The sequence below is a fragment of the Coptis chinensis genome, chromosome 2 (genome assembly GCF_015680905.1).
Source record: "Coptis chinensis isolate HL-2020 chromosome 2, ASM1568090v1, whole genome shotgun sequence".
In the NCBI taxonomy this organism is placed as follows: domain Eukaryota; kingdom Viridiplantae; phylum Streptophyta; class Magnoliopsida; order Ranunculales; family Ranunculaceae; genus Coptis; species Coptis chinensis.
Genome location: NC_141457.1, coordinates 6455211 through 6481273, shown reverse-complemented (window position 1 = coordinate 6481273; position 26063 = coordinate 6455211). Strand labels below are relative to the sequence as shown.

General features: G+C 36.5%; 2 protein-coding genes and 1 long non-coding RNA gene across 7 annotated transcripts; 1 reads left to right on the top strand and 2 right to left on the bottom strand.

The window, feature by feature from the left end:
• Positions 1-13601: 13601 nt before the first annotated feature.
• On the top strand, positions 13602-15058 carry LOC147514586 (uncharacterized). The gene is made up of 2 exons (XR_015208776.1): positions 13602-13799; positions 13957-15058. It is a non-coding gene; the product is annotated as an uncharacterized LOC147514586 (long non-coding RNA).
• On the bottom strand, positions 14215-19285 carry LOC147514585 (protein LEAD-SENSITIVE 1-like). Of its 3 annotated transcripts, none has more exons than XM_086584123.1 (4): positions 19157-19285; positions 18356-18464; positions 18179-18252; positions 14215-15215 (listed from the first exon to the last, which is right to left on the bottom strand). In XM_086584123.1, exons 2-4 carry the CDS (start codon positions 18373-18375, stop codon positions 14530-14532), a joined length of 780 nt encoding a protein of 259 aa, XP_086440249.1. In that variant the 5' UTR covers positions 18376-18464; positions 19157-19285; the 3' UTR covers positions 14215-14529. The 3 variants fall into 3 exon arrangements, with proteins under 3 accessions (XP_086440249.1, XP_086440238.1, XP_086440259.1); XM_086584112.1 differs by lacking the exon at positions 19157-19285 and adding an exon at positions 16801-16916 and having other exon boundaries at positions 18356-18621; XM_086584133.1 differs by lacking the exon at positions 19157-19285 and having other exon boundaries at positions 18356-18613.
• PEX11A (peroxin 11A) lies at positions 18799-24704 on the bottom strand. 3 transcript variants are annotated; one of them, XR_015208755.1, is made up of 3 exons: positions 23541-24704; positions 20272-20461; positions 18799-19318 (listed from the first exon to the last, which is right to left on the bottom strand). XR_015208755.1 is itself a non-coding variant. In XM_086584143.1 (2 exons), the coding sequence occupies exon 1, from the start codon at positions 24303-24305 to the stop codon at positions 23571-23573; it is 735 nt and encodes a 244-aa protein (XP_086440269.1). In that variant the 5' UTR covers positions 24306-24704; the 3' UTR covers positions 18799-19318; positions 23541-23570. The 3 variants fall into 3 exon arrangements, 2 of the variants coding, with proteins under 2 accessions (XP_086440269.1, XP_086440277.1); XM_086584143.1 differs by lacking the exon at positions 20272-20461; XM_086584151.1 differs by lacking the exon at positions 20272-20461 and having other exon boundaries at positions 18799-19285.
• Positions 24705-26063: the final 1359 nt, after the last annotated feature.

Here is a 26063-nt window from a genome sequence, read left to right as displayed (position 1 = left end):
AGTGGTGTTGCAAGGTCTATAATAGATCTGGGTGGCCGGCAACGGTGCTGCTCCAACAGTCGGGTTTCTGCTAGGATGACGGTGGTGGCGATGGGTGGTGGTGCAAGTGCTGTAAGGGTCGGGGAGAGAGTGATAGACGGTGGGTGTTGGTGCAGCACAAGTGGTGCTGCAAGGGTCGCGGAGAAAAAAAAATTAGGGGGTTTATGCAAATAGCATATTGACGTTTGGGGGGTTTACACTAACTAATAGTAAACCTCAAACTTGATTTGTTTTAACAAAAAAAAAAAAAAAAAAAAAAAAAAAACCCTTAATTTGTTTTGTTCTTTTTTCAGAAATGGCAAAATGGTCAATATGTAAAATACCAACGTCTGTTACACACAAATTTGACGGAGTGGGGGGTAAACTCAAATGATTTTTAAAATGAGGGGTTTAATCAAAACGCTACATAATTTTTGGGGGTTAAGTCAAAATTCCCCAATAATTTTCAATTAATAATGATTTTCAATTAAAACAACATTTATAGATGCTAGTCTCATTTTAATTTCTAAAATATATATGTCCTTCAATCCTTCTAGCATTGATATTTTCGCTATCTAAGCATGGAAAATCACTTCATAAAAGAACGCATTAACCAATAAGGATAGTGAATTAAACAATAATGAATCATGCGTTAATTAATATAAAGAAATAAATGCAGGTGCCAACTAGCAAAGTCGGCAAAACCTTTGGGTGATGATACCAGAGGTCTGGGACTCAAACCCCGCCAGCATAAAAGAGTTACTGGTCTCATTTAAAACAGGCTTGCCAATAAAATAAATAAATAATATATATATATATATATATATATATATATATATATATATATATATATATATATATATATATATATATATATTTATAGATGCTAGTCTCATTTTAATTTCTAAAATATATATGTCCTTCAATCCTTCTAGCATTGATATTTTCACTATCTAAGCATGGAAAATCACTTCATAAAAGAACGCATTAACCAATAAGGATAGTGAATTAAACAATAATGAATCATGCTTTAATTAATATAAAGAAATAAATGCAGGTGCCGACTAGCAAAGTCGGCAAAACCTTTGGGTGATGATACCAGAGGTCTGGGACTCGAACCCCGCCAGCATAAAAGAGTTACTGGTCTCATTTAAAATAGGCTTGCCAATAAAATAAATAAATAACATATATATATATATATATATATATATATATATATATATATATATATATATATATATATATATATATATATATATATATGAACTATGAGAAATACCCCAAAGTAGTGATAGAACTCATGAAAAGTTATGTCTCAATATATTAAATAAGAAGAACATCATTGGAACGCGTTAAGCACAAAAGAAATATTGGAGAATTGAAACATATAAAAATATAAAAATTAATCTAAATCTTCATGTTGTGGTATTCATCTTCCACAATTAAGGTGGAGATTTTAGCCCGACATGCTTAAAATATGCATAAAGGAATAAAATAAAGTAACCATTAAAGCTTGAACCGATTCCTTTATTGAATTGTACGTCAAGAGCAAATTGTATACACTCCAAACTCTTCCTCACTAATTAAATGAACTAAAACTACAAAACAAAATTTCTAGTAATTGAATACTAGAATGGAGATATAATAGGTGTCTCTTCAATGCCAATTCTCTTATCTATTTATAGCTTCCACAAACAAGATCTTGTTGCAATATAATATCTTCACACAAAATGGAAATAATCTTTAGGATATGGGAAGAAAATATAAGATAAAAGAATTTAGGAAATGGAATATGAAAGAGCTAGATATTATCAAAGCATGATGAGGAAGGAATGAAATACAAATTGGTAATCAAATAAAAGATAAAATGATATGATATGGTTTTGAATTAGGAATGGAGTGATTGGCAAAAATATAGAGGATATGGGGGAATATATATGGTGGAAAAAATATAAGGTATTAAGGAATGATTTGATATAATAAAATCAATGGAATAAATAATTAATGGAAATGAGGATATTTAATGTGGTGACAATAGTAAGAATATCTGGTGATAGTTGTAATTATCCTTTCTTGATTTCCTTCCATAATTATCAATTCTATAATATTTTCTTCAATTATTGATAGCACAATTTATTCCATGAGCTCTCACTTATTGATTCTTTAAATGATCATTTTTGGCTCATGGGATCGGGCTTTGATTGGGCTTTGACCAACATCTTTATTTCATACAAAAAATATATTAAATAACCAAATTAATAAAACATATTTTGCATAAGACTTTTCCAAAGACATGCACATATATACAAATAAACATTTATGACCAAAAAATGTGCATAATACCATGGAATAAAACAAATGTATGGTTTTATGTTAAAAATACGCAATTAAATATAAATGATATTATAAAGTGCTTATAAAACTATATATAAAATATACAATTTGAGACACTTATCACCTTGCACTCACTCAACTCAGATCGATACCATCCTGCTTCCAATCACCACCACCCTACCTAAAACAGGGGGCAGACATGGCTAAGAGGCTATAGCTAGCCAACCTCCCAAGTGTAAAATCCTTGTTCCGCCCCTGCTACCCTTCCTGTTTGTATTCCAATCAGTTAATAGTCTGCATATTCAAATACAAAAAAGAGTATTGTACATAGGGTCCCATTGTCTACCCCTTAATAGTACATAATGAAAATGTAGTGATAAATTAGGAAACCCATGTGTCAATCTTACCTTGTCAGATGGGCTGGAACCCGTGTGCTTCAAAAGCTACACATAATCAGCTGAATTTGGGGTACACGAAAGAGTGTTGATGTATGCTTTAATGTAGGGTTTTGGGGTATGTTATTTCTTGGAAATTTGAAGACTGTAAATGAGCATGCAAGACAAGCAAATGCAATTAAATATCATATAATTTGCATAAACATAAAAGTGAAATCGCAAAATACTTACCATGCCACTTTGAAGCTTGTTGAAGCACCGTTAGAGAAAATTTGTAAAAGCGATTGCTATTCTGAACCATTTTCACATTGAGGACTTTATTTTTAATACTGCTTAATTTCTATCTTAAACTACCACACGGTGACGAGAAGTTGGTATGACGATTCTTCCGATGGCCAAACCACGTAGAAGAAAGTACCAACACGGAAAATTGAAGGATCAGTAACAATTATCTCCCCAGCTGTACACAACGTTTCGAGGACGAATTGAACTTCCCCATAATGTCTCTGATTTTCTTCTAAACAAAAGAAGTAGAAATTTCCATCCGAAAACGTCCAGAGCTTCCCATCATGGTAGATAGAGGCTGGGCCTCTACCCCAACCTGACCAAGGTGCGTGAACACAAATTGTGTTCCAAAAACGAGTAACAAATGAATAACAATGGATTTCGTCTTGGTTGTATTCTAGTGCACAATACAAAGATTTAGCAGAAGCTGCACTTAAAGTTATCTCAAATATAGAGACATTTTTGGGTTTCTTGATAGAGACATAAAATGGTTGTTTTAACGGATAGCATGGTTTCACTGAACTCCTCGTCTTTGTCAGCGTCAAAAAGATAGGGTAACGTGATAACGACACTGTAAGGAGTTTGGGGATCAATTACATTAACTAGTAACGGCCAATCCCTATGGACAAGAGGGGGCGGAAGGGGGAACCACGAGTTGGATATACTCCTACAATGTGAATCGTATGTCATTAAGATCCACATACCGTTTTGGGGGTTGATTCTGCATTGGATGTAAAGATAATACATTTATTTTATTGTGATGTTCTTTTACTTTTTCTTCTTCTTCTTGTACTCGTACTTTTGCTCCTTTAAGAAAATTGAACCCGTTAGTTCTGAAAACTGATACTTGATCATCCACAAAAGAAACGAAATAAAAAGTAGGATTGATCTCCTCATGTTGTTATTCAGTTTAAAATAAAGAGAAATTGGGGGTAACTTGTTCAAGAAAAGGTTTTGTTCCGCTCTAATATTGTTCACGTTTTCAAGAAGAGGAGAGGAGAGAAATTTTTTTTTCTTGGTGTTCAAGTTCAAGAATAGGAGAGAGAGTTTTTAATTTTTTTGTTAAACTCAAGTGAAAACCGTGTTGCCCCGCAATTCAAACTCCTAGTCCCACTGGTTTAGGACAAGGGGAAATATTTTGATGTGGGGCGATATATCGGAACCCCTAAAAACCGATATATATCAGATATATGGGTAAAAAAAAAATTGTTAACCGGTCAAAATTTTGTTTTGTAAAAATAATACTTTTATTTTATCCTGATCTTCTTCTACTACTTCTTCTACTACTACTTTATCTTCTTTTTATTCTACTTGTACTTCTTCTCCTTGAAGAAAATTGAACCAGCTAGTTCTGAAAATCGATACTTGATCATCCACAAAAAAAAAACAAAAAAAAAAGTAGGATTGATCTCCTCTCTGAGAACAAAACAAAACTTTTAATTTCTTGAACAAGTTACCTCCAATTTCTCTTCATTTTAAACTGAATAACAACAACATAGATATAATGTTGTTCACGTTTTCAAAAATATGAGAGGAGAGAGATTTTTTTTTTCTTGGTGTTCAAGTTCAAGAATAGGAGCGAGAGTTTTTTTATTTTTTAAGTCTGTTAAACTCAAGTACATGAAAACCTCGTTGCCCCGCAATTCAAACTCCTAGTCTCGTTGGTTTAGGACAATGCCAAATATTTCGATGTCGGGCGATATATCAGAACCCCTAAAAGCTGATATATATTGGATATATCAGATATATCGGTAAATATTTTTTTTGTTGACCAGTCAAAATTTTGTTTTGTAAAGATAATATCTTTATTTAATTTGATCTTCTTCTACTACTATATTACTTCTTCTTCTTCTTCTAAAAAGTAGGATTGATCTTCTCAACGATATCTATGTTGTTGTTATTCAGTTTAAAATGAAGAGAAATTGGGGGTAACTTGTTCAAGAAAAGGTTTTGTTTCGCTCTAATGTTGTTCATGTTTTCAAGAAGAGGAGAGGAGAGGAGAGATATTTTTTTTTCTTGGTGTTCAAGTTCAAGAATAGGAGAGAGAGAGAGAGTTTTTTTTTTTTTTTTTTCCTTCAAGTTTGTTAAACTCAAGTGAAAACCTCGTTGCGCCCCGCAATTCAAACTCCTAGTCCCGCTGGTTTAGGACAAGACCAAATATTTCGATATCGGGCGATATATCAGAACCCCCAAAAACCGATATATATATATATATATATATATATATATATATATATATTAATATATCGGTATTTTTATTAATATATCGGTATTTTTTTTGTTGACTGGTCAAAATTTTGTTTTGTATGTTGATATATCAAAAAATATCGAAAATATTGTTGATATATTAATAAAAATCGGTCAAAATCAACAAAGTCAATGATATATATCGGATATATCGTATATATTGGAAAATATCGAATACAAAGTGTGTCAATATATCCATCTGATCTATCGTATTATATCCATATCGGGTACCTAAAAAACCGATATATATCGCCAATATATCAACGATATTTTGGTCCTTAGTTTTGGAATGGTCCAAGTCCAACTTATTGATATATTTTGGTAGATATATTGAAACAGGGCACGACGTTGCTCACTTGCTCGTGTCTTTGGTGAAACAAATATTGCAGGTTAATGATTATAATCTGCATCTTTAGTAGAGACACTATCCTAGCACCAAACACCAACTTTTCAATAATTTGGTGTTTTTTCATCTTTAGGAGAAACACCTTTTGATAAAAACACCAAAGCAAACACCAAATCGGCCAAAATTTGGTATTTGCTTTGATGCTATATCAAATCTCTCTCTCGCGGTTTTGGCTAAACCGTGTGGTGTTTTGAACACCGTATGGGCTTGGGCTAGACAGTGGGCTTCTATGGCGGTGTTTCGAAAACCGTGCAGTTTATCCAAAACCGTGTGCGTGATATGAATAAAAATGATACGTACTGGCCGGAATTAGGAACTAGACTTGAATTATAATGTCGAAATATCTGATTATGTATCTAATAAGAATGAATTGTGCAATTGTTTGAGAACGGAAATGATACTAGGAATGAATTATACTCCGCTCGTGTATTAGGATCCAACTGAGTCTCTTTTGTATTTTTGTCAGTCTCTTTTGTATTTTTGAAATTTTCATATACCCAAATCCTATCATACAACCCAAATCCTGTCATACATTTTGAAAATAAAAAATAATACCATATCACAACCTAAAATGAGCTCATGTTACATATTTTTATACATCTCATATTACATAAAATTTATTTAGCTCTCTTCTTACGCCTCTTACCACTCGATGACTCTCCTTTTTCCATTTGGATGTTCCGAAACTGCTTCTCTAAGTTCCTAACCTGAAAGCCAAGATCTTCTCTGTCTGCTCGAAAGATAACTACCTCAGCCTGAAGTTCCTCATATACCTGATGTTGTTACGTGTACACCTGATGAATATCCTCATACGTTTTTTGAGTCTCCTCATACGCACGTTGGGATTGCTGATATGTTTGAGAATATGCTTCATTTCTTTGTTGGCTGTAATGATACAGGGCAGTCCTCATCCCATCAAACATACGAACATTGTTTTCATATCTTTCCCGATAAACATCCTGAAAATCTAAGAAAATACAGTGTGAGTACATATTATATATATAATGAATAAGATAAATAAAACAACTGAACTCACCAGGGTATACTGATCAATCTACGGCTCTAACTCATGGAAACGAGCATCAGGCACCTCAAGAATGGAAATGTAAGTAGCCTCCCCATCAAATCCACACACGACAAACATCATCGGATTAGTAGCTCACGTCTCATCCATTATAGGCCCACAAACTCAAAGTTGCTACCCCGACCAACAGGGGGCAACAACGGACATATAGAGACACGGTTCCACCATCTATAATACTGATCAGCAGTCTGCTCAACAACAAAAGAAGACACATCTAGCCAAGGACCACCACTGACATGAACTTCATGAACTTGAGTTCTACTCCACGACTTAGCATCACTAACATCTGGTATGGGAGCACATGGAACTCCATAATGTCCAGTCAAATGTCTCCAACATCTGTCGCCACAGTACCAAACCTTATAGTCACATGCGACAAAAACAACTCTGTGATGTGACAAAACACAAACATGTTGCATAACTGGATTGTCAAAGGCAGTAGACAAACACCAAGGTCTCCACTCACTAGATGAATCCTTCAACGGTTCACACTTCAAGCGATGGAGAGAAAGGGTATTCATAGCCCTAGATGTACTCAACTATGCAAAGTATCTCACTGATACAGCACCCGTGGAGGGTTCTAATGATTTCGAAAGAAATCAAGCTGCTTGGCTCAATGAGAATAAGGTATGTCGTCATGCTATTTTAAGTACCTTGTCTAATGAAATTTTTGATATTTATTGTTCAAATAAGAATACACATGATATATGGGAGAGTTTGAACAAAAAATACATAATAGAGGATACTGGTACTCAGAAATAAGCTATTGGGAATTTTCTAAAGTTCCATATGAGAGAGGATAGAGATGTAACGTCTCAAATCCATGATTTTCATGTGCTGATTAATGATTTGAAAACTGAGGGTATTATTTTACCCGAAACCTTTGTTGCTGGATGTTTGATTGAGAAACTCTCCGAGTCTTGGAAACACTATAAAAATAGTATGAAGCATAACCGAAAGCATATGACTCTTGAGGATGTGATCATTCACATTCACATAGAGGAAAAGAACAAGACTCGGGATGAGGTGTTGTCTAAGGAATTCCATTCTAAAGCCAATATCATTGAAGGTAATCCCAAAGAAATCTAACAAAACCTCTAAAAGCGGTATACAACAAAATAAGAATTTCAATGTCGAGGCACTTCTTTTAAAAGGAGTGGTACTGGCAATGAAAATTGTTATGTTTGTGGTAAACCTGGACATAGGGCTTTTTAGTGCAAGCACAAGAAAGACACTGATGATCCTCCCAATGCTAATATAGTTGAGGGAGATGATATTATTGCTGTTGTGGTGTCACAAGTGTTCATGGCCACCGGAAGAAGAACCGGTACTAGATTCGGTGCCACCATACGCCACGCCCTGTGGTGATGTTGAAGCCTTCTCGGACTACATACTAGTGAAAGATGAAAAGGTCTATATGGGTGACTCTAGGTCTATTCCTATTGAGGGAACATGCAAGATTCTTCGAAGTTAACTTCGGGGAAAACCCTTTCACTTAGTAATGTTCTTCATGTTTTACGAGATTCGTCGAGAATCTGATTTACGTCCCATTCTTGGGAAAAGTCAAGGCAAGGGTGACTTTTGAGAGTGACAAGTTAGCTTCGACAAAGAATGAGGGTTTTGTTGGTAAAGGTTATTGTAATAACATTGGTCTTTTCATGTTGAATGTACTTGACAACATTATTATTAATAAGAATGAATCTCCTTCTGCTTACTTGCTTGACTTTTTTAATATATGACATGGTAGACTATGACATGTGAATGTTCAGTATATGAAAAGGATGAAAGCATGTGATTTATTGTCTGATATTTAGGATTTTTCTAATGATAAATGTGAGATATGTGCTGAGACTAAAGCCACAAAGAAACCCTGCAGAACTGTTTCTAGAGATAAAACTAGATTACTAACTCTTATTCATACGGCTTTGGGTGAATTCAGAAGTACCATATCTAGAGGGGGGAAGTTTTATTATATTACATTCATAGATGACTTCTCTAGGTACACCATGGTATATTTACTTAGAAACAAGCATGAGGCAGGTGAGATGTTTCTCAAGTACAAAGTCGGGTTGAAAACCAAATTAAACTGTAAGATTAAAAGACTTCGGTCTGATAGGGGTGGAGAATATGAGTCTAACCCCTTCTAGGACTTTTGTGACAAGAATGGCATTATTCATGAGACTACTCCACCATACTCTCCTGAGTCTAATGGAGTAGCCGAACGAAAAAACATAACACTAACAGAGATGATGAATGCTATATATGCTTGTAAGTTCTGGAGCTTCCCTGAACTTGTGGGGGGAAGCAATCATATCTGCTTGCCATATACAGAATAGGATACCCAACAAGAAAACAGGGAATAAGACACCATATGAGTTATGGAAATGTCATGTACCTAACCTGAAATACTTCAAAATGTGGGGGTGTCTTGCAAAGGTTATTGTAAACGAACCTAAAAAGAGAAAATTGGGACCTAGAACTGTTGATTGTATGTTCATTGGTTATGCTTAGGGATGTCCATTCTCGCCTCAAACCCCAAAACCCGCCCAAAACCCCGAAAAAAACCCCCACTCGAGCCCGACAAAACCCGAACCCGAACCCGGACCGAAATACATAGGGTCGGGTTTGGTCACACTATCTAAACCCGGACCGACCGAACCCGACCGATAATTTGGCCCTAAACCCGTTAAAAGGGTTAAAAGCCCGAAACCATATCCAGTAGAACCCAACCCAAAAAACCCGGTTATATAGGGTAAAATGCCCGACCAAAACCCGAACCCGAACCAGGACCATATAATTCCCAACAACTATATTTTCATTTATTATCTATTTATCTTCAACAAACTTTTAATCTTTTGTTCATTACTATTTACTTTTGGTCTTCAAGACAAATTACCTTTGACCGTACCCTTACCACTCTTCTCTCTCTTCCCTCCAACAACTCCCCAAGAACAAGACAACCCAATCACACGTTCATGATGAAGAGATTGGTGGGTTTGATGGTGCTGCTAAGTTTGCATTCACTTTCGAAAATTTTGCGCGACCTCCTCAAATATCTCTTTTTCTAAATGTGGTCACCAAGGCCGAAAGCAAATCAACAGTCGGATTCACATCACCACAAGAAATTGAAACTCCCAAAAAGCCATCAATCTTATTGTCAAATCAACAGTCGATTCACACCACCACAAGAAGTCGAAACTCCCAAAAACCATCAATCTTATTGAGTTATTGTCTTGGAATTGCTTTGCTTTGCTTTGGAGTTTTTTCTTTTTTTTGCTTTTCAAAAATGCAATCCTGTGTGTTTTGAATCTTTGATGATTGTTGGGTGGCTTTTACGATGTTAAAGTTAAACGATCAAATCCAATAAAAAGATGGCTTTTGATTAATTAGATGAAAAAGGTTTTTCTTGAGAACTTGAGATCTAATAACTGAAAATGACGTTCCTGATGAAGAGATTTAATATTCTTTTATTTCATATATTTCGGGTTTTACCATACCCGAAACCCGAACCCGAACCCGACGGGTACCCGAAATATAGGGTTAGGGTAGGGTTTGGTCACATGTATCCAACAAATACCCGAACCCAAACCCGACCAAGAAAGAATAGAAGTAGGGCGAGACCCGGTAACCCGATACCCGTTCAAAACCCGAAAAATCGGGTTCGGGCCGGGTCGGGTACCCGTTTGGACATCCCTAGTTATGCTCATAATAGTGCTGCATATAGATTTTTAGTAGTAAAATCTGATAATAACCTTGTCGATGCTAACACTATTATAGAGAGTAAAAATGCTGATTTCTTTGAGAATTTGTTTCCTTTGCAAATTGGCATTGAGAGGTTGGTTGCTCCTAGTGAACACCAATCAACATATCCTGAAATTTCTGAACAAGAAATTCGTAAGAGTAAAAGAGACAGAAAATCCACCAATTTTGGTGATGAATTTTACACGTTTCTTCTTGATGATGAACCTGTGACGTATAATGAGGCAATCAATTCTCGAGATGCACCTTTCTGGAAGGATGCTATAAACTCAGAATTAGATTCGATTATAGCTAATCACACATGGGAGATAGTTGATCTACCTCCTGGAGCGAAACCTATACGTTACAAGTGGATCTTTAAAAAGAAACTGAAACTAGATGGTTCCATTGAGAAATACAAGGCTAGACTTGTAGTCAAGGGATTCTCCCAGAAAAAAGGCATTGACTATTTTGATACTTATGCTCCTGTAACTAGGATTTCTTCTATAAGAGTTATAATGGCTCTAGCTGCTATTCATAATTTATTTATTCATCAAATGGATGTAAAAACTGCATTTTTGAATGGTGATCTTGATGAAAAAATATATATGATACAGCCTGAGGGTACGATAGTACTAGGGAATGAGCATAAGGTATGCAAGTTAGTTAAGTCTTTATATGGGTTGAAACAAGCGCCAAAACAATGGCATGAAAAGTTTGACAGTGTCATGATGTCTAATGGATATCACATAAATGATGCTGATAAATGTATTTACTTTAAATCTTTTGATGTGAATACATATGTGATTATCTGTCTATATGTGGATGACATGTTAATCATGAGTCCTAGCCTTGATGTTGTGAGAAACACCAAGATGTTCTTATCCTCCCAATTTGAAATGAAGGATTTGGGAGAAGCTGATATGATTCTTGGAATCAAAATCATCAGAAACAGTGATGGCTATACGTTTTCACAAGAGCATTATGTTGAGAAGTTTTTGAAGAAGTTTAACTTTTATGATAGTAAGCCTGTGTCGACACCTTATGAGGCAAATAATGAACTTCAGAAAAATGTTCAACATGGTGTCCTTCAGTCTAGATATGTTCAAATTATTGGTAGTCTCATGTACTTGATGAATTGCACTAGACCTGACATTGCTTATGCAGTTAGCGCGGTTAAGCGGATCGCTCATTGTCTAGCCAGAACATTAGAGTGCGTTAGAGAGACTAGCCAAGTACTTGAGAGGAACAATGAATTACGGCATACGGTTTAGACAAGCTCCACCTGTGATAGAGGGTTATTGTGATGCAAACTGGATATCTGATTCTTATGATATCAAGTCCATTAGTGGTTATATTTTCACTCTAAGTGGAGGTGCAGTCGCTTGGAAATCTTCTCCTTGATAGCTCGTTCAACCATGGAGTCCGAGCTTATTACTTTAGATAAAGCAAGTGCTGAGGCTGAGTGGCTTAGAAACCTCTTGGCAGATCTTCCTATTGGTACAAAACTGCCTCCAGCTGTACCTATGCATTGTGACTGTCAGGCCGCAATAGCAAATGCAAAGAGCAAATTGTATAATGGGAAAAGCAGACATATTAAATGCGAGACTACAAATCTATAAAGCATTTCTTTGGAATCTGGAGTTGTGGCTCTAGATTATGTGAGGTCAGAGTTAAATTTGACTGATCCTCTGACAAAACCGCTTAACAGGAGACAAGTGGTTGAAACGTCGAGGGGGATGAGACTTTTGCCTTAGATAGAGGGCGACACTGACGGCAACCCCATCTATGTGATTGGAGATCCCATGAAGTAGGTTCAAAGGGAAAAACAAGTCACCTCGTCGCTCTGGTATGCTATTGTCTTTCTTTGAGACATCCCACCCTATGACTAGATAGCATTTTTGTATACTTTGTATAACTTGAATTGCAATGAGAAAATATGAGTTATTTTACTCTTAATGGAATCCATAGTCCATTATTTTTATGAGATAGTGTATTCTAACTGCTCTGTACACTTGATGGATATCCACCTACGTGAATGTAGAACTGGGTCGGTTCTTATGAGTATTCAGGCAAGTACTCTAGAGCATTCATGGAACACAGGCAGCGCAAGAGTCAAAAAGCGCAACACCGCAGAACAGGCATATAATGAAAGAACAATGTGGGTGCATGTGCTCTATTTTACTACAAGGGAATGTTGGTTCAAAGATTTTTTAATCCACCACTTTCACGTATTATAAAACATGTTACCCTATGACTGGTTCAAGCCCAAAAAGCACCAGTATCTTATGCATTGTTTTTTCGATTCTCTCTGGCATTTCGATCACCATTTTTTTTTTGTAATATCCTATTCCAAAATAGTGGGAGACTATTAGTATTTTGAAATAATGGGGGATTGTTGGAATCTCCAAGAGTATTTCAAAATACTTGTGTGTGTGTGTGCAAAGTGGAAGAGATGAACTATGTGTGTTCTCTCCACTTTAGTGCATTGTGTTTAGTCCCACATTGGTGAATCACTACTAGCAAGTGAGGTATATGGGGAATTCCTCTACCATAAGGGCGTGCCCTTAGGGTACAAATGTTTTTGTGTTAGGAGGGAGGACTCACCCAAAGCCACACGCGCGCGCGCCCACCCGCCCCGCACCGAGTCGCGTCGGGTCGGGTTTGGGCTTGCTGTCTAGTGGGTAGTGGCTTACCAAAAGCCTAAACTGTTTTTATTTTGCTGTGAGATCGGTTTTCAAAGTCCTAGTATGAGTTGGTCTCTTGACCGACCATGTCCTTGTGCGAGTTGGACTGTGGATTGCTCTAACCGACCTACCTCTATAAATACAGGGGCTGTGTGTCCATACTTCATACAATTCATAAGAAACCCATCTCAGAGAAACAGAAACCATTACCTGCCATATTCTTCTTCCTGTCAGCCGCTAGAGAGAGTTAAATTATTGTTCTAGAATCATGTGAGGAAGACGTCACTGTTGCCTTTCTGCACAATTGGAATGGACAAAAATTTTCCTTAATGACAGCCTAATCCGCGCCTTGGTTATTACCTGTTATTCTGTCCTTGTCTCTTTACTGTTTTCTTTATCCGCTTACAACAAGAACTTCAGGTATGAACATATAAGACATTTTTCTTTTCCAGTATATCGATATATGCACCATTTTGAGTTATTTTGAAAAATCTGTATCGTGAAACAGAAAAAGGGTAAGAAAAGAAAGCTTCGGGAAGACGAGATTGTTTGTCCAACCACTGGACCTGTATATAAATGGCGAACAGAGAGAAAGCGGTGATCAGGCATGTTGAATATTTTTGCTTAATCAGATTATAAATAGTTAAATACATTCTTCTATTTCTGATTGTAAGTTATCGTTGAAAGAGTTTAATTAAGTCGGAACCAATTATATACTTAAAAAGGCATATGCATCTTGTAAAATATTGTGCTCTTTTACAGGAAAAGCAAATGAGACCGAGCAAGTTGAGCAAGATTATGGTGAAATTCCAACTGAGTTCAGGGTTGTATTTTTCTGTTATGTTGAAAAGAAAAGGGAAAAAGGAGGGAAAAAAAACAGGATTGTATTTTTCTTGGGATACATGTCAGAACATCAGGATTCTTTTGCTACTATTATTTCTGTTGTATAGATTATTCTGGATCTGTAACAATAACTGGCCCAACTCTTTAAAGAATTTTTACTTATATTAGAAGATAATGTAGAAGAGAAATTGCAGAACCAGTAATATAAGGCCCAAGATAGTAGTCTGGATATTACAGGCAAGCATATAAAAGATAACCAACTACACCAAGGGCTTTCGACACAGAATCGTCTGAGACAGACACCATAATACATGATTACCTACCAAATAAAAGAAAAACAACTACACCAAGGACAGAAAGCCCAAACGACATACCCAAAGAACATCAACTGCACCAAATAATGATGACACAGTTCACAAACCAAATCACCAACATGCAACTTCCAACAGATTATTAACCATCTCACATCAAGTATACACATGTTCTGGATCACTACCGTCCTTGAACTGCAGGCACAATGGCCATTGTCTCAGCAACTTGGAGCCTACCTGTTGCCAGCCTTGTTACCAGATCCTCTGCCTCAACTTTAACCACATCGTTCCTCTTGCCAATGTCAGCAGCATATCGACTAGCACAGTAGACCCCTACACCCATTGCCACCATCCCATACACATTAGCGGTAACAAGGCATAATGGCATCGATAAAACAGCTGCAAGAGGTCCACCTACAATCGACACCGCCAGCCCGCTCTGGCCTAATATTCCTTGTTCAACAACAAGCAGACCCGTCTTGCAGTAGATAGCAAAGTCCTCACAATTTTTTGTGAATAAATTGTAGCACCCAAATCCATTTGTAAGTAAATAGGTGGCTCGGTGAACCACAATGTTATCTGGGTCTGACACTGCTAGAGTGCAGGTTCCACCTCGTGCTTTTGCTAGAAAGAGAGCAGGGCCGACTTCATACTCAAAACGGTACAGAATTCCACCAGAAAGGAAGCAATTAAGGCAAGATGACACAACGCCATTACCTTCTTCTAGCTGTGTGCAGACAGTGCAAGGAACTAGAGATCTAGCAGGTCCTGAGCTGACAAGAAGAACATCCAACACTGTACCAGTGCCCACTTCTTGGCCTCTTCCTCTGGTGAAATGGACAACTTTATCATCACCAACATAAATTCCTGCAGCAAGGGAGTATTGGATACTTGTGGGTACGGTGAATAAATGAATGTACAATAAATACAAGAAAAAAACATGCTTAAATTGCAAAAAAAAAAACTTTTTAAATATTAGAAATTTAGTATGTCCACTTTTCTATACAAAAAGGGTAGAATTGAAGCAGTGTGGCCCTTTTAAATATTCTTTTTATCAAATAATAATTGAAGACCTTACAATTCTCTTCTCTCTCTTATAATCAAGAAGAATATCCACAAGAAATATACACAGCAACCAACCTGCTATACCAGCGTGGCTCCTCCAGATATAGGATTAGTGTGTGTGCCTTAGACTAAATATCGACATCCAATTTATAACCTACCATATCAGGTAAATTCCGAATGTCATAAAAAGTCCTAGCAATCCGTCTCCTTTATATGAATGGAAATTCATGGGCAAGCAAAAATGTCCCAGTTTGCAACTTCTACCACTTTCCTATCTGGGACTACAAATACATTCTTCCTACCACACCAACAATTCAAACTTTTAGTAACACCATTGCAACATGTCACCTACCCTGGCAGTTTTAACTTCTAACTAGAAGGCATAGATTGGGGGTTTAATTAATCAAGTGAGCGAAGCAAACGTTCTGGGCCGAGCGAGGGGGGGGGGGGGGGGGTGGTTACGTGGCCCAAAATGTGATTTGGCTCATTTCTATCTGTCTGTCCTCATTTTTCTATCCACTCTCTCTCTACTCAAAATTTCTCTCGCCCCCCTTCATCTCTCCCTCGATCGTCTCATCTACGAATTCATCATTCTCTCCAAACTCTCATCTCTGCTCTCAATATCACATCGAAGACAACGCCAAACACACCATCTCTCAATTACTCGCGGTCTTTTATATTTCTCAGGTAACAACTTCGTTTATTTTTTCAAATTTTTCAGTATCGATCTCGCACAATGGTCACCAAAAGGCCGTGCACATGTAACATGAATAATACTGCAAACCCATCTTGCTTTGCAATTTATTGATATCATTAATCATTTTCTTAGTGTGTAAGCTGATTTGGTGTGATTTCCACTTTGGCGACATCTAAATATTATAATGTAGTAACGGAGAATCCAGTTATTTTTCACGTGTACCCTTTCTAAGGAACATACTGAATTTGATGTTGCAATGATTTAATTACCTGAATAAATGGACTTGTTTAGTTATTCGTAATGAGATCCTTTTATGAGCAATTTAGCTAAACTTTATATTATTTTTTTCTTCGGAACTGCACAAGTTAGAAACTATAAAGTGTTATTTTTTGTTTTGGGTGATTTATTTCAATAAGAAGACAATCCCAAGCCAAGGAAATAATTAGAGATTTGGTGTCTTCTTGTGGTGATTTATTTCAATAAGAAGTCAAGCCAAGGAAATAAAACTAAGGAGTAGCATATTGGAAATTAAAGGCCCTTGACCAAGGCAAAAAGGAGAAGCTTAAAATTTACAAGCCAAGCGATAAAGGAAGTTGTTAAACCTTCTAGGTGTATGTATGGAAGAGAAGGTCAAAGGAAATATAGTGAAGATAGAGATAATAGCAAGGAGAGAGAGAAGTCTGAACTTGCCTATTTGAAAAACTTTGAAGTTGGCTAGAGATGCTACTACTGTACTCCTCCATACCCTGATAAAGCTCTGGAATTCATCCCCCATGGTCTCCTCTCTTATATTTGTAACACCACCACTGTCATTAAGAACAACAACTTCAAGGGGTGAGTCTTTCCGTCCACTGTTTGGCCATAGTCTTGTGTGCCGTAAGGATACAAAATGAAATTACCTAACTGCTCATTTTTCAATCCCTTTGTCTTGCTTGACTGAAACTTATAGTGGTGGTGGCCATAAAGGCCGTAATATAGTTTACCTCTATTTAGTAGGTCCTAGGTAGATACTTCCTATAAAAATGTCAACTGTAACTCTGTAAGTAGCAGTATGTTTTCTCTTTCCGAGAGGGATACTTGCACTGGCAGAAAAATCATCTGAAGGTAGAGGTTAATTGCTTGCCACCCATAACCTGCCTAACATAATCTATCAAAATGTGAATGTGACAGATCTCTGCCTTAGCGCCTTTAGAAAGTGTTTGAAATTGTCTGGTTTTAACATATAACTAAAAAACATGACAGTGTACTGGTTTAAAAAGAACTAGGAAGATCCAAAGGATCATAGGCTGAGTTTCGGTTGGGCGAGTGTTTATTTGTGAGAAATTAATGGTGATAATGGGTGAAGTATGATGGGTTGGGCTCGGATGTGTAGTCAAACTTGGAGGAGAATACTTGAGTTTTCTATTGAAACGAGGCTTCTAGACTGCCAACGTCCCATGGCTACACATGCCTCTAGGGCACCTATTATGAAATGGTTTCGGTGACTCTATGAGTTTCACCCAAAAGCGCTAACAAGGTTCAAAGAAGAAATAGAGTGAACTGACAATATCCCTTTTCTTTTTGAGTGCTAACTATATATAGAGTGCTAAATAAAGTCAACTTTTCATTATGTATAGCGGGGCTTAACTATGCCGAAATGGTACTTTCAACTTTTTCTTGAAGAAATGCACTGCTCCGCTCACGCCCCCACTGCAATGTAGTATACTAGTTAACTAATAAGGGAATATAATCAGCTATAAATCAACTTTTCCACAATCCCAATTCCCAACACAACAATGGGTCAAATTAGTATACCACACTAGAAATGGAGAACAAGTTACTACATATAGTTAAAAAAAATTGCATAAATTCAAAACTTAACAAGGAAAGAAAAATAATAAAAAAATCCAAGGGACAAAAATGTCATCACAGAAAAACAAGGTGATCACAATCTTTCAATAATGTTTTTAACCCCAAACCCAACCATATGATCACAAAACTAATGTCTATGTTCAATAAAAAACAACTTTAATGTTAACCTCACCAAATGATCATGAAAATACACTGAAAATGGGGAAAAAGGATGTACCGTGATGGGCGTAAACATAAGCAGTTCTCCATGAATATATATGATCTCTTGGTTTCAACCTTTCTTTATTTATTCTGATTAATAAAATAATAATACATTAATCAAAAGCAAATGAAACAAAAATGGAAAATCCAAATTCATATTTATATTAAATGCAATAAATGAAAGTAAAAGTACCTGTTGGAAAGCAACCCCATCTCTTTCTTCAAACTTCTCTTCTGTATTTCAACGTTCAATACAAAAGTGGGAGTTTGGAAATGTTTTGTTACTTTACAAGTCTACCCACCTACAACGAGAAAACAAGTACCGGGAGATTTAGTTTGGACGGTTTGATTTTAATTACTGAAGAAACCAATTGTTTACACTCAAAAGGAAAAAGGACGGAACATGATGTCGATTAAAACCATGGAGTGGCAGATTAAAATGAAAACAAAATTCAAGAGAGAGAGAGAGTGAGAACTCACCGTCGGCGCTTGAGAGAGAGAGTGTGTGTGAGAAATAGTGATTGTGATTTTCCAGTAAGAAGGGTTGAGAGAGAAAATTTTGGTCGATTTCCTCTGGCAAAATATATCCAACCCCGACTTGGATTTATTTTTCCCGCTTGGAGTGGGAAAATAGGATCACGTGAGGGTTTTGCCGGCAAACTGGTTTTATATTTGTCAGACCCTTATATCGCATCAAGCAACGGTAAATATTGGTTTAAGAGGGAAAATATCGATTTGCCAGCGGGAAAATGGGTTATCAAGCACGCCCTAAGTAGTAACATAAGAAAATTTTGTAGACCATTACAACCTGAACAGAAGTTGCATCAAGATTTTGCAGCTCTATGTGCAAGTACCATAGTGTGATACCGATATATACTTTAGCTAAGAAAATTTTTGTCAAAAAGAAAACCCATTGGCACAGAGAACTAATGTGAAACAACAACAACTGAAAGAAGTTGGGAATAAATATAATGCAGGTTAATCAAAGGCAGACCTGATTGAAAACTTTACACCAGCCTATCCTGCGCGACTTGCTGTTATAACAATTGGAACTTGAATCTTATCATCTCTATATTCACTGATGAGGTGGCTAAGGTCCTTTCTCAAATTAAGCTTCCCCAGTCTGATGACAACAGCACACAATAATGGATATGGACTGCAGAACGAAATGGTAAATTCACAGTAAAATCTACCTATAATTGGTTTATGAAAAACACTAAACACAATAACAACATCAACTCCAGTACTTTAAATCCTAAAATTTGGAACTGCATATGAAAAATAAAATCCCCTTTAAGGATCAAAACCTTTGTTTGGCAAGTTTTTACGATCTATTTTACCTACTAAGCTTTTCTTGTTTCACAGACACATAATGGATGATGACACTTGCCCAAGATGCAAAAATGCTCCTGAATCTGTTGATCACGCCTTACTCACTTGTCCACTGTTGGCCAACATATGGTTCAGGCTCCTTGTCCCTAAGATCTCATCACACAACATCCTTTCGAGATATCTTCATCAGAATCATGACTGAACCTCATGATAAGGAAACCACTCTCCATAATTTAACAATATTTGGAAACATAGCATATTTTATTTGGTACAACAGAAACCAAATCTCCACTCACACCACAAACCAACCCTGCTTGACTAGCCAAGTGCTAACACAAGCTCAGAACTCTATCCTACCCCCAACACCTCATCCTGAACCTAAATACTATATTCCTGAACACCTTCTTCAAAACCTCTATTTAATCACAACTGATGGTGGTTTTGGAGGCATAACAAATACAGGAGGAATTAGTTATACCATTGGTAAATGGTCACATGATATACTGTTTGCAGGAAGTAAGGGATGTGCAGTCTCTGGAGCCGAGGCAGCAGAATATCTAGCTCTTTCATGGGGTTTAGAAAGAGCGATGCAGCTGCATATTGAGAAGGCGGTTCTCATCACAGATTACATGTATATACATATACATGTAAATGTAAATTAGCAATCAGATACGATGCAAGCATTAAGAAAATATAGAAATTTAATACGTACTCTGTGAGCAACCTCAAGTGCACATACTCTACAGCAGATAAGACTAATTTGTATGGAGGTTTTACCTGATGGAAAAAAAATCAATTTGCTTGGAAAATCTGCATGCAGTCCTAGCACCCACCATTGACGGAATCTGCTTAAAGCGCACTTGATTACGCTGTTGATGAGAAACTCAAATCAGGTTACCATACCTTTATGCTCATCAGTAGCTTTAACGTCTTATTTGTTCTCCCGAAAATGTTCGCCCTGTAAGTACTGTTTTCTGAATGTGATTAATAGTTGATATGTGAACATGTGCAATAAAGGATGACCTAGGTACATTTACATATTCACGTGGATGCATGGATGCTTGCACGCTTCTTCAACACAACTAACGCCGAATAAGATTTTAGAAACTGAATTACTTCTAGAAACCTGATTAGATACATGAGAGCAAAGCAAACATGATGATATAAAAACTGAGGTTCAGCATCATTTCCATGGAACAAAGCAAAAACAATTAGAAATGCAGATGGTTTGGAATCCAAAGCTACAATATGCAATTGAAAAATATTTCCACCACAATTAGACTTTTTTAAAACAATTCCACCACAAAGTAGCCATATACAATTCTACTATAAATGTAGCAAGTCCGGCCAAAGCTAGGCAAAATGGCTAGTGTGTGTGTGTGTGTGTATATATATATAAACAATTAGAAATGCAGGTGGTTTGGAATCCAAAGCTACAACATGCAATTGAAAAATATTTCCACCACAATTAGACTTTTTTAAAACAATTCCACCACAAAGTAGCCACAAACAATTCTACTATAAATGTAGCAAGCCCGGCCAAAGCTGGGCAAAATGGCGTGTGTATATATATATAGTCCTTCTCTAAAAAGTAGCTACTTAAGTTAACTTAAAATAAGTACGTAGATAAAACTTCACTTAGAAACTTAGAAAATGAATTCAACCCCAATGTTTTGTGGATATGATATACTCACTATAACTAATATCTCCCATAAAATTTCAGCTAATTTGGAAACCTTCAACATTGGCAAAAAATTATTGCAAAAACTCGACATTTCTGGACCGTTAGATTTCTTTATATATATATGCTTGGACGGAGTCCCAGCTGAAATGTTGATAGCAATTATATTGCTTGAATTCCTAGCGCGCGCTGTAAATTAAGTAATCTCCCGTAACCCAACCGAGTGTACACAATAATAATCTTCTTGAAAACACAGCAATCATTCAAAACAATTTCTAATGCATAGAGAAACTCGACTCCATGTACTATACTATACTAAAGCAAATTTTCTCAGTTATGTTACCAAATTAAGTGGTCATATTTGGAAAGATTATGACTGAATAAATTATTAAAGCCAAATAATGTTAAGAGAGGATTCTTTTACCGATTTAGTAAAGCTTGTTGTGGTGTAACTCATGAAGTTCGCAATTTAGATTGGGTTAGCTTTGTAATTCTTCATTTCTTCCTGTTTGAGACAATATAATAATAAGATCTTCCTTTCCATTTCCTAATTTGTTATTTATGCATTGAGCTCTAGTCTCTAGTTGCATTGGCTCCATCTAGCAACAACCATCAGTGACACAAAGTACAGGGAGTGAAAGTATGCACACCCTTAAAAGAAGTCAGTTTTTCGACTGTGAAACCATCACTCATCAGTATTCCAGCAGGGTTGAATGGGCTTTAGGCTTTGGAATGTCTCATAAACAATTTGACAATTTAAGATGACGAAGGTTGTCTCAACACTTAACTCCCTTCTTTTAGGAGTAGCAGGTTTCAGAGTTTTCTTAAGCATAGCATGTTCAAGAGGTCTTTGGGATACTAAAATAATCTGTAGACAAAAGAAGAAAAGATAAAAGCAGGAGGCTTATGACCTGTTAAGTGGTCAGACCATTTTTTTTTAATTGCAAGCCTGTTTTAAATGAGATAAGTAACTCTTTGATGTTGGTGGGGTTCGAGCCCCAGACCTTGGGTATCATCACCCAACGGTTTTACCAACTTAACTAACTGCAAGTTCCAACTCCAACCTGGATTCCAAGATTCACAGTCACTCGTATACCTAGAAGGGAAAAAGAGGCTCTGCCTTTTGGCTCACACCAGAATGTGTTTCCCATTAAAACAAAAAAATCTGACAAAATCTTGAGTTAACAAAATAAACTTGAGTATCAACATCTATGATCTTTAGACCCCATACTGTAACCAATGCATGAGCAAGGTGTGATCTCATCTCTTAATTTGGCAAGCCTAAAGGCCAACCAACCAACAAGATCATTTATAAAATTAAATCAAATGCAACACGTGAATACACTATGAAATAGACTTCACTGATCAGGAAGAAATCTGTGCAAAACAACTACAGTGAAAGTCTACAATCATCGACATTTAAGTCGTCATCCTTCTTGTAAGAATCACAGACATTTCAATGATTGGAACAAGCCAGTGAGAAGATTGGTGTCATATAAGGATATAAATCTATTAGCAGTTGAGCAAAAGGATTACTAGATAAACAAAGACAGCAATAGACACCTACTTGGCACTTGCTAATTCGGGGACCTTTTACTTCCTCGTGATAGTACATCTGTGAAATTTCTCATAAGCACATAACCACCATTTGACATAATTATTTAAGAGCAACATATATGTCTAAGGATCGACTAAGTTCATACTAAGGTACTCTGCAGATTGTAAAGCCTCCTGACCTTACTTTCTCCCCTCTTTTCCAGGTTGTTTTAATATACATAAAGCAAATATATATATATAGCATTATCAAGCATTCAGGATTACAGGTAGGTATGAATTTTAGTTCAAATAGTGATGGGAATGGTAAATCATTACAATAAGATGTGGCTACGAATCTGCTACTCCAGAAAAACCATATCATTAAGACATCTGTCCTTGTATTCAAGTTGCTGAATTATAGCATTCCATAGCCTAAAAATAGTTCAACCCTGTTTAAATATTGAATAGTGATAACATCAGTTCACTTCTTACGAGTATTTCACTGTCGACACTATGTGCTAAGTACTGACGGCTGCTGCTGGATGTAAACTAGAGCTCAATGCATAAATAACAGCAAGATGAAGTATAAACCAAGCAGGGGTGGCGATTGTATTTTATTATGTTGAATATGACAGAAAAAAACAACAAAACTAATCCAACCTAAACTACAACCTTTATGAATTACAACACATCGCAGTAAGAGAGTCCTCTCTTAGTATTATTTTGTCAGAACAATTTATTCAATCACCTCAAGACCAAAGCTTCTTTTCCAACATAGTCCCTAAATATTGTAACACAAATTTTATTCTATTGGTAATGCTGATCATACCTTCAACAGTAGAATTTGCAACAACTCAAATCAACAAGATAACCAGTTCTTGTGTGTACTAATAAGTGCAGATAGCATCCCAGCAGAAGCAATAAAAAATGGACTAGAACCCAATCCTTTCCCATCTCTTATATCCGCAAACGCCATCAACCCGTCCGCGCAATCTTGCACAACAGAAAGTTTCTTCATCAACTTCTTCTCCTTCAACTTATCAATTTCTTTTACTTCCATCTCATAACCATTCCCTCTTAACATAGCAATCTCAACACTCGATTCACAACGCCTTTCCGCTTCACATATACTCTTCAAATCTCTCACTTTCAAAGCAATACTACCAAAGTATCCAATAAACTCAGCCCAAGCACTTATCTTTTGCAAAGTATACAAATTTTTCTTATCTATCAACCCAGATTTTCCTAACCAAACAAACTGTTCAACAAAATAATAAACACCCTCACCACCATATGCAATAAGATTAAGTAAAACATCTTGTTTGGACTCAAAACTTGCAGTTCTCAATGCATTAATGTCTTGGACAAACTTACCTAGACGAAAAGCTTTCCTACTAATGCCCACACTTGATTCAAAGCTTTTTAAACGATGAGATAAAGGATGGGGTTCTTGTAAAAGAGATGAAGATAGAATGATCTTTGATGCATACCTTGATATTTTGAGAAGTTTGTCTACACCATCTCTTTTTGCTAGATAGGATTCTAGATGGTTCAAGAAATCTCTTTCTTTTGAACAAGGCTTCTTAGCTTCCATGGAGTTTTTAGTCAGAGAGAGAACCAAGGAGAGTAATGAAAAATATTTATCCGTCCCCAGTCTATTTGTTTTCCGATAATAGCCCCTAGTCCTTTTTAGTTTGCTGACTCGTCGCTTAAATTTAAATGGCGAACCATATTGTGCAACTCACGACTGTTGCCACATAGAGATCCTATCACGCCAACTAAACAAAGACCGATCTTAAAACTGAGGTTTGAATGCTCTATCGTCTGGACTAAGGGAACTGATCCGGATATTGCTGAAAAAGGAAGTCTGGCTCTCATTATGCTTCAAGGCATATGGAGGCTAGAAATAATGCTAAGTTTGAAGGCCTAGTTACAAGTAGAGAAGGTTTGCTCAGAAGAACATCAGCTCAATGGAGAAGATGCCTTGAAGCCTTTGGAGACTCTCAGGGAGTAGGGAACAATAGTTCCCATATAGGACATACATACTAGGATCCATAACAGTTGCCATTATAAATATTCATTTCCTGTAATTGAACTTGATACTATATTAATAAGGTTTGATGCTGCTTTTGATAAGGGGACAGGAGATGGGGCAGCTGGAGCTCTTGCTTGGGATAACAAAGGCACTCTTATCGGAGCAGCAACAAGAAGGTTCAAAGTAGTAGATGCGGAGGAGGCAGAGATGGTGGCCTTGGAGGTGGCAGCGAAGCTGGTTCGCAACACAGGAGAGAACTCCATTTTGTTTGAGGGGGATAGTCTATTAGCTATTCATAATGTAGTATCTCCCTTGGAGAATAACTCTCACAGTTGGAAATTATAACTTGTTGAGTTGTTAATAGAGGATTTGCGTAGACCTCTTAAGGCTGAGTCTAATGACTCCCTATCTCTTTAAAAGTATAGTAAAGTCAACAGATTTTACTCTCTATCATTAATTTCCTCTGTATATATACAAATGATTTTACTCTCTATTATTATTTTACTCTCTCTATATACAGAGTAAAATAAATATATAAAGTAAAATCCTTTGTATATATACAGAGAAAATTAATGATAAAGAGTAAAATCTGTTGACTTTAGCTATACTTTTAAGGGGATAGGGAGCTATTAGACTCAACCTAAGTTTTGTAAATATGGTTGGATCAACAGGAGGTATAATTGCGAAGTGCATGAACCAGCACAATGGGCTTACCATGGTCAGGATGCAAGTCTACTGCCGAAATACCTACTGGACAGGAATATTGTACCTTTGATGTTCTAATATAAGATATGTTGTTAGCGAAAAAAACAAAAAAAAATGCTCTATCGTGTAGCTTGAGTTAAAATTTTAATAAATTTGGACAACAAAGTTACAATTCATTACATTGCAAAACCTATGAGAGTTTTATTTTTATAATTTGTTTTTTTCTAAAAAAAAATAGTTCGGTCTCAAAATTAAAATTGATAAAAACAATAAGTTATGTGCTTTTTTAGTTGAGATTCCAAAATGAAATGACTCCGAAGTGTCAAGTGTGCAAAATACTTATTTTAAATTAGCGCATCACTCTAAGTCTGGTAGGAGCTTATTTTAAGGTTGGTGCGTTATTCCAAGGTGACACCAGAGTCGTTTACCAATTTGTATCCAATCAGTCTATTATTTATTAGCTATTATTTAAGGTTTGCACTCTATTGAGGAGCATCTCGAGTGAGGGGTGGGGCGTAAAATTGCACTTCCACATAGGGTTCTATATGGGTATTGTTAGGATTTGACAACTCACACTACACACTAATGGATATAGTAATGGATATAGTGGAA

Coding starts and splice junctions, on each gene's coding strand:
- LOC147514585 (XM_086584112.1), bottom strand. CDS start 18,210: ATGGAGAACTGCTTATGTTTACGCCCATCACG. Junction 16,917..18,178: donor TTATGTTTACGCCCATCACG/GTACATCCTTTT, acceptor TCTTAATGACAG/TGGTGGTGTTACAAATATAA. Junction 15,216..16,800: donor CTTCAAAGTTTTTCAAATAG/GCAAGTTCAGAC, acceptor CCCTTGCTGCAG/GAATTTATGTTGGTGATGAT.
- PEX11A (XM_086584143.1), bottom strand. CDS start 24,305: ATGGAAGCTAAGAAGCCTTGTTCAAAAGAAAGAGATTTCTTGAACCAT.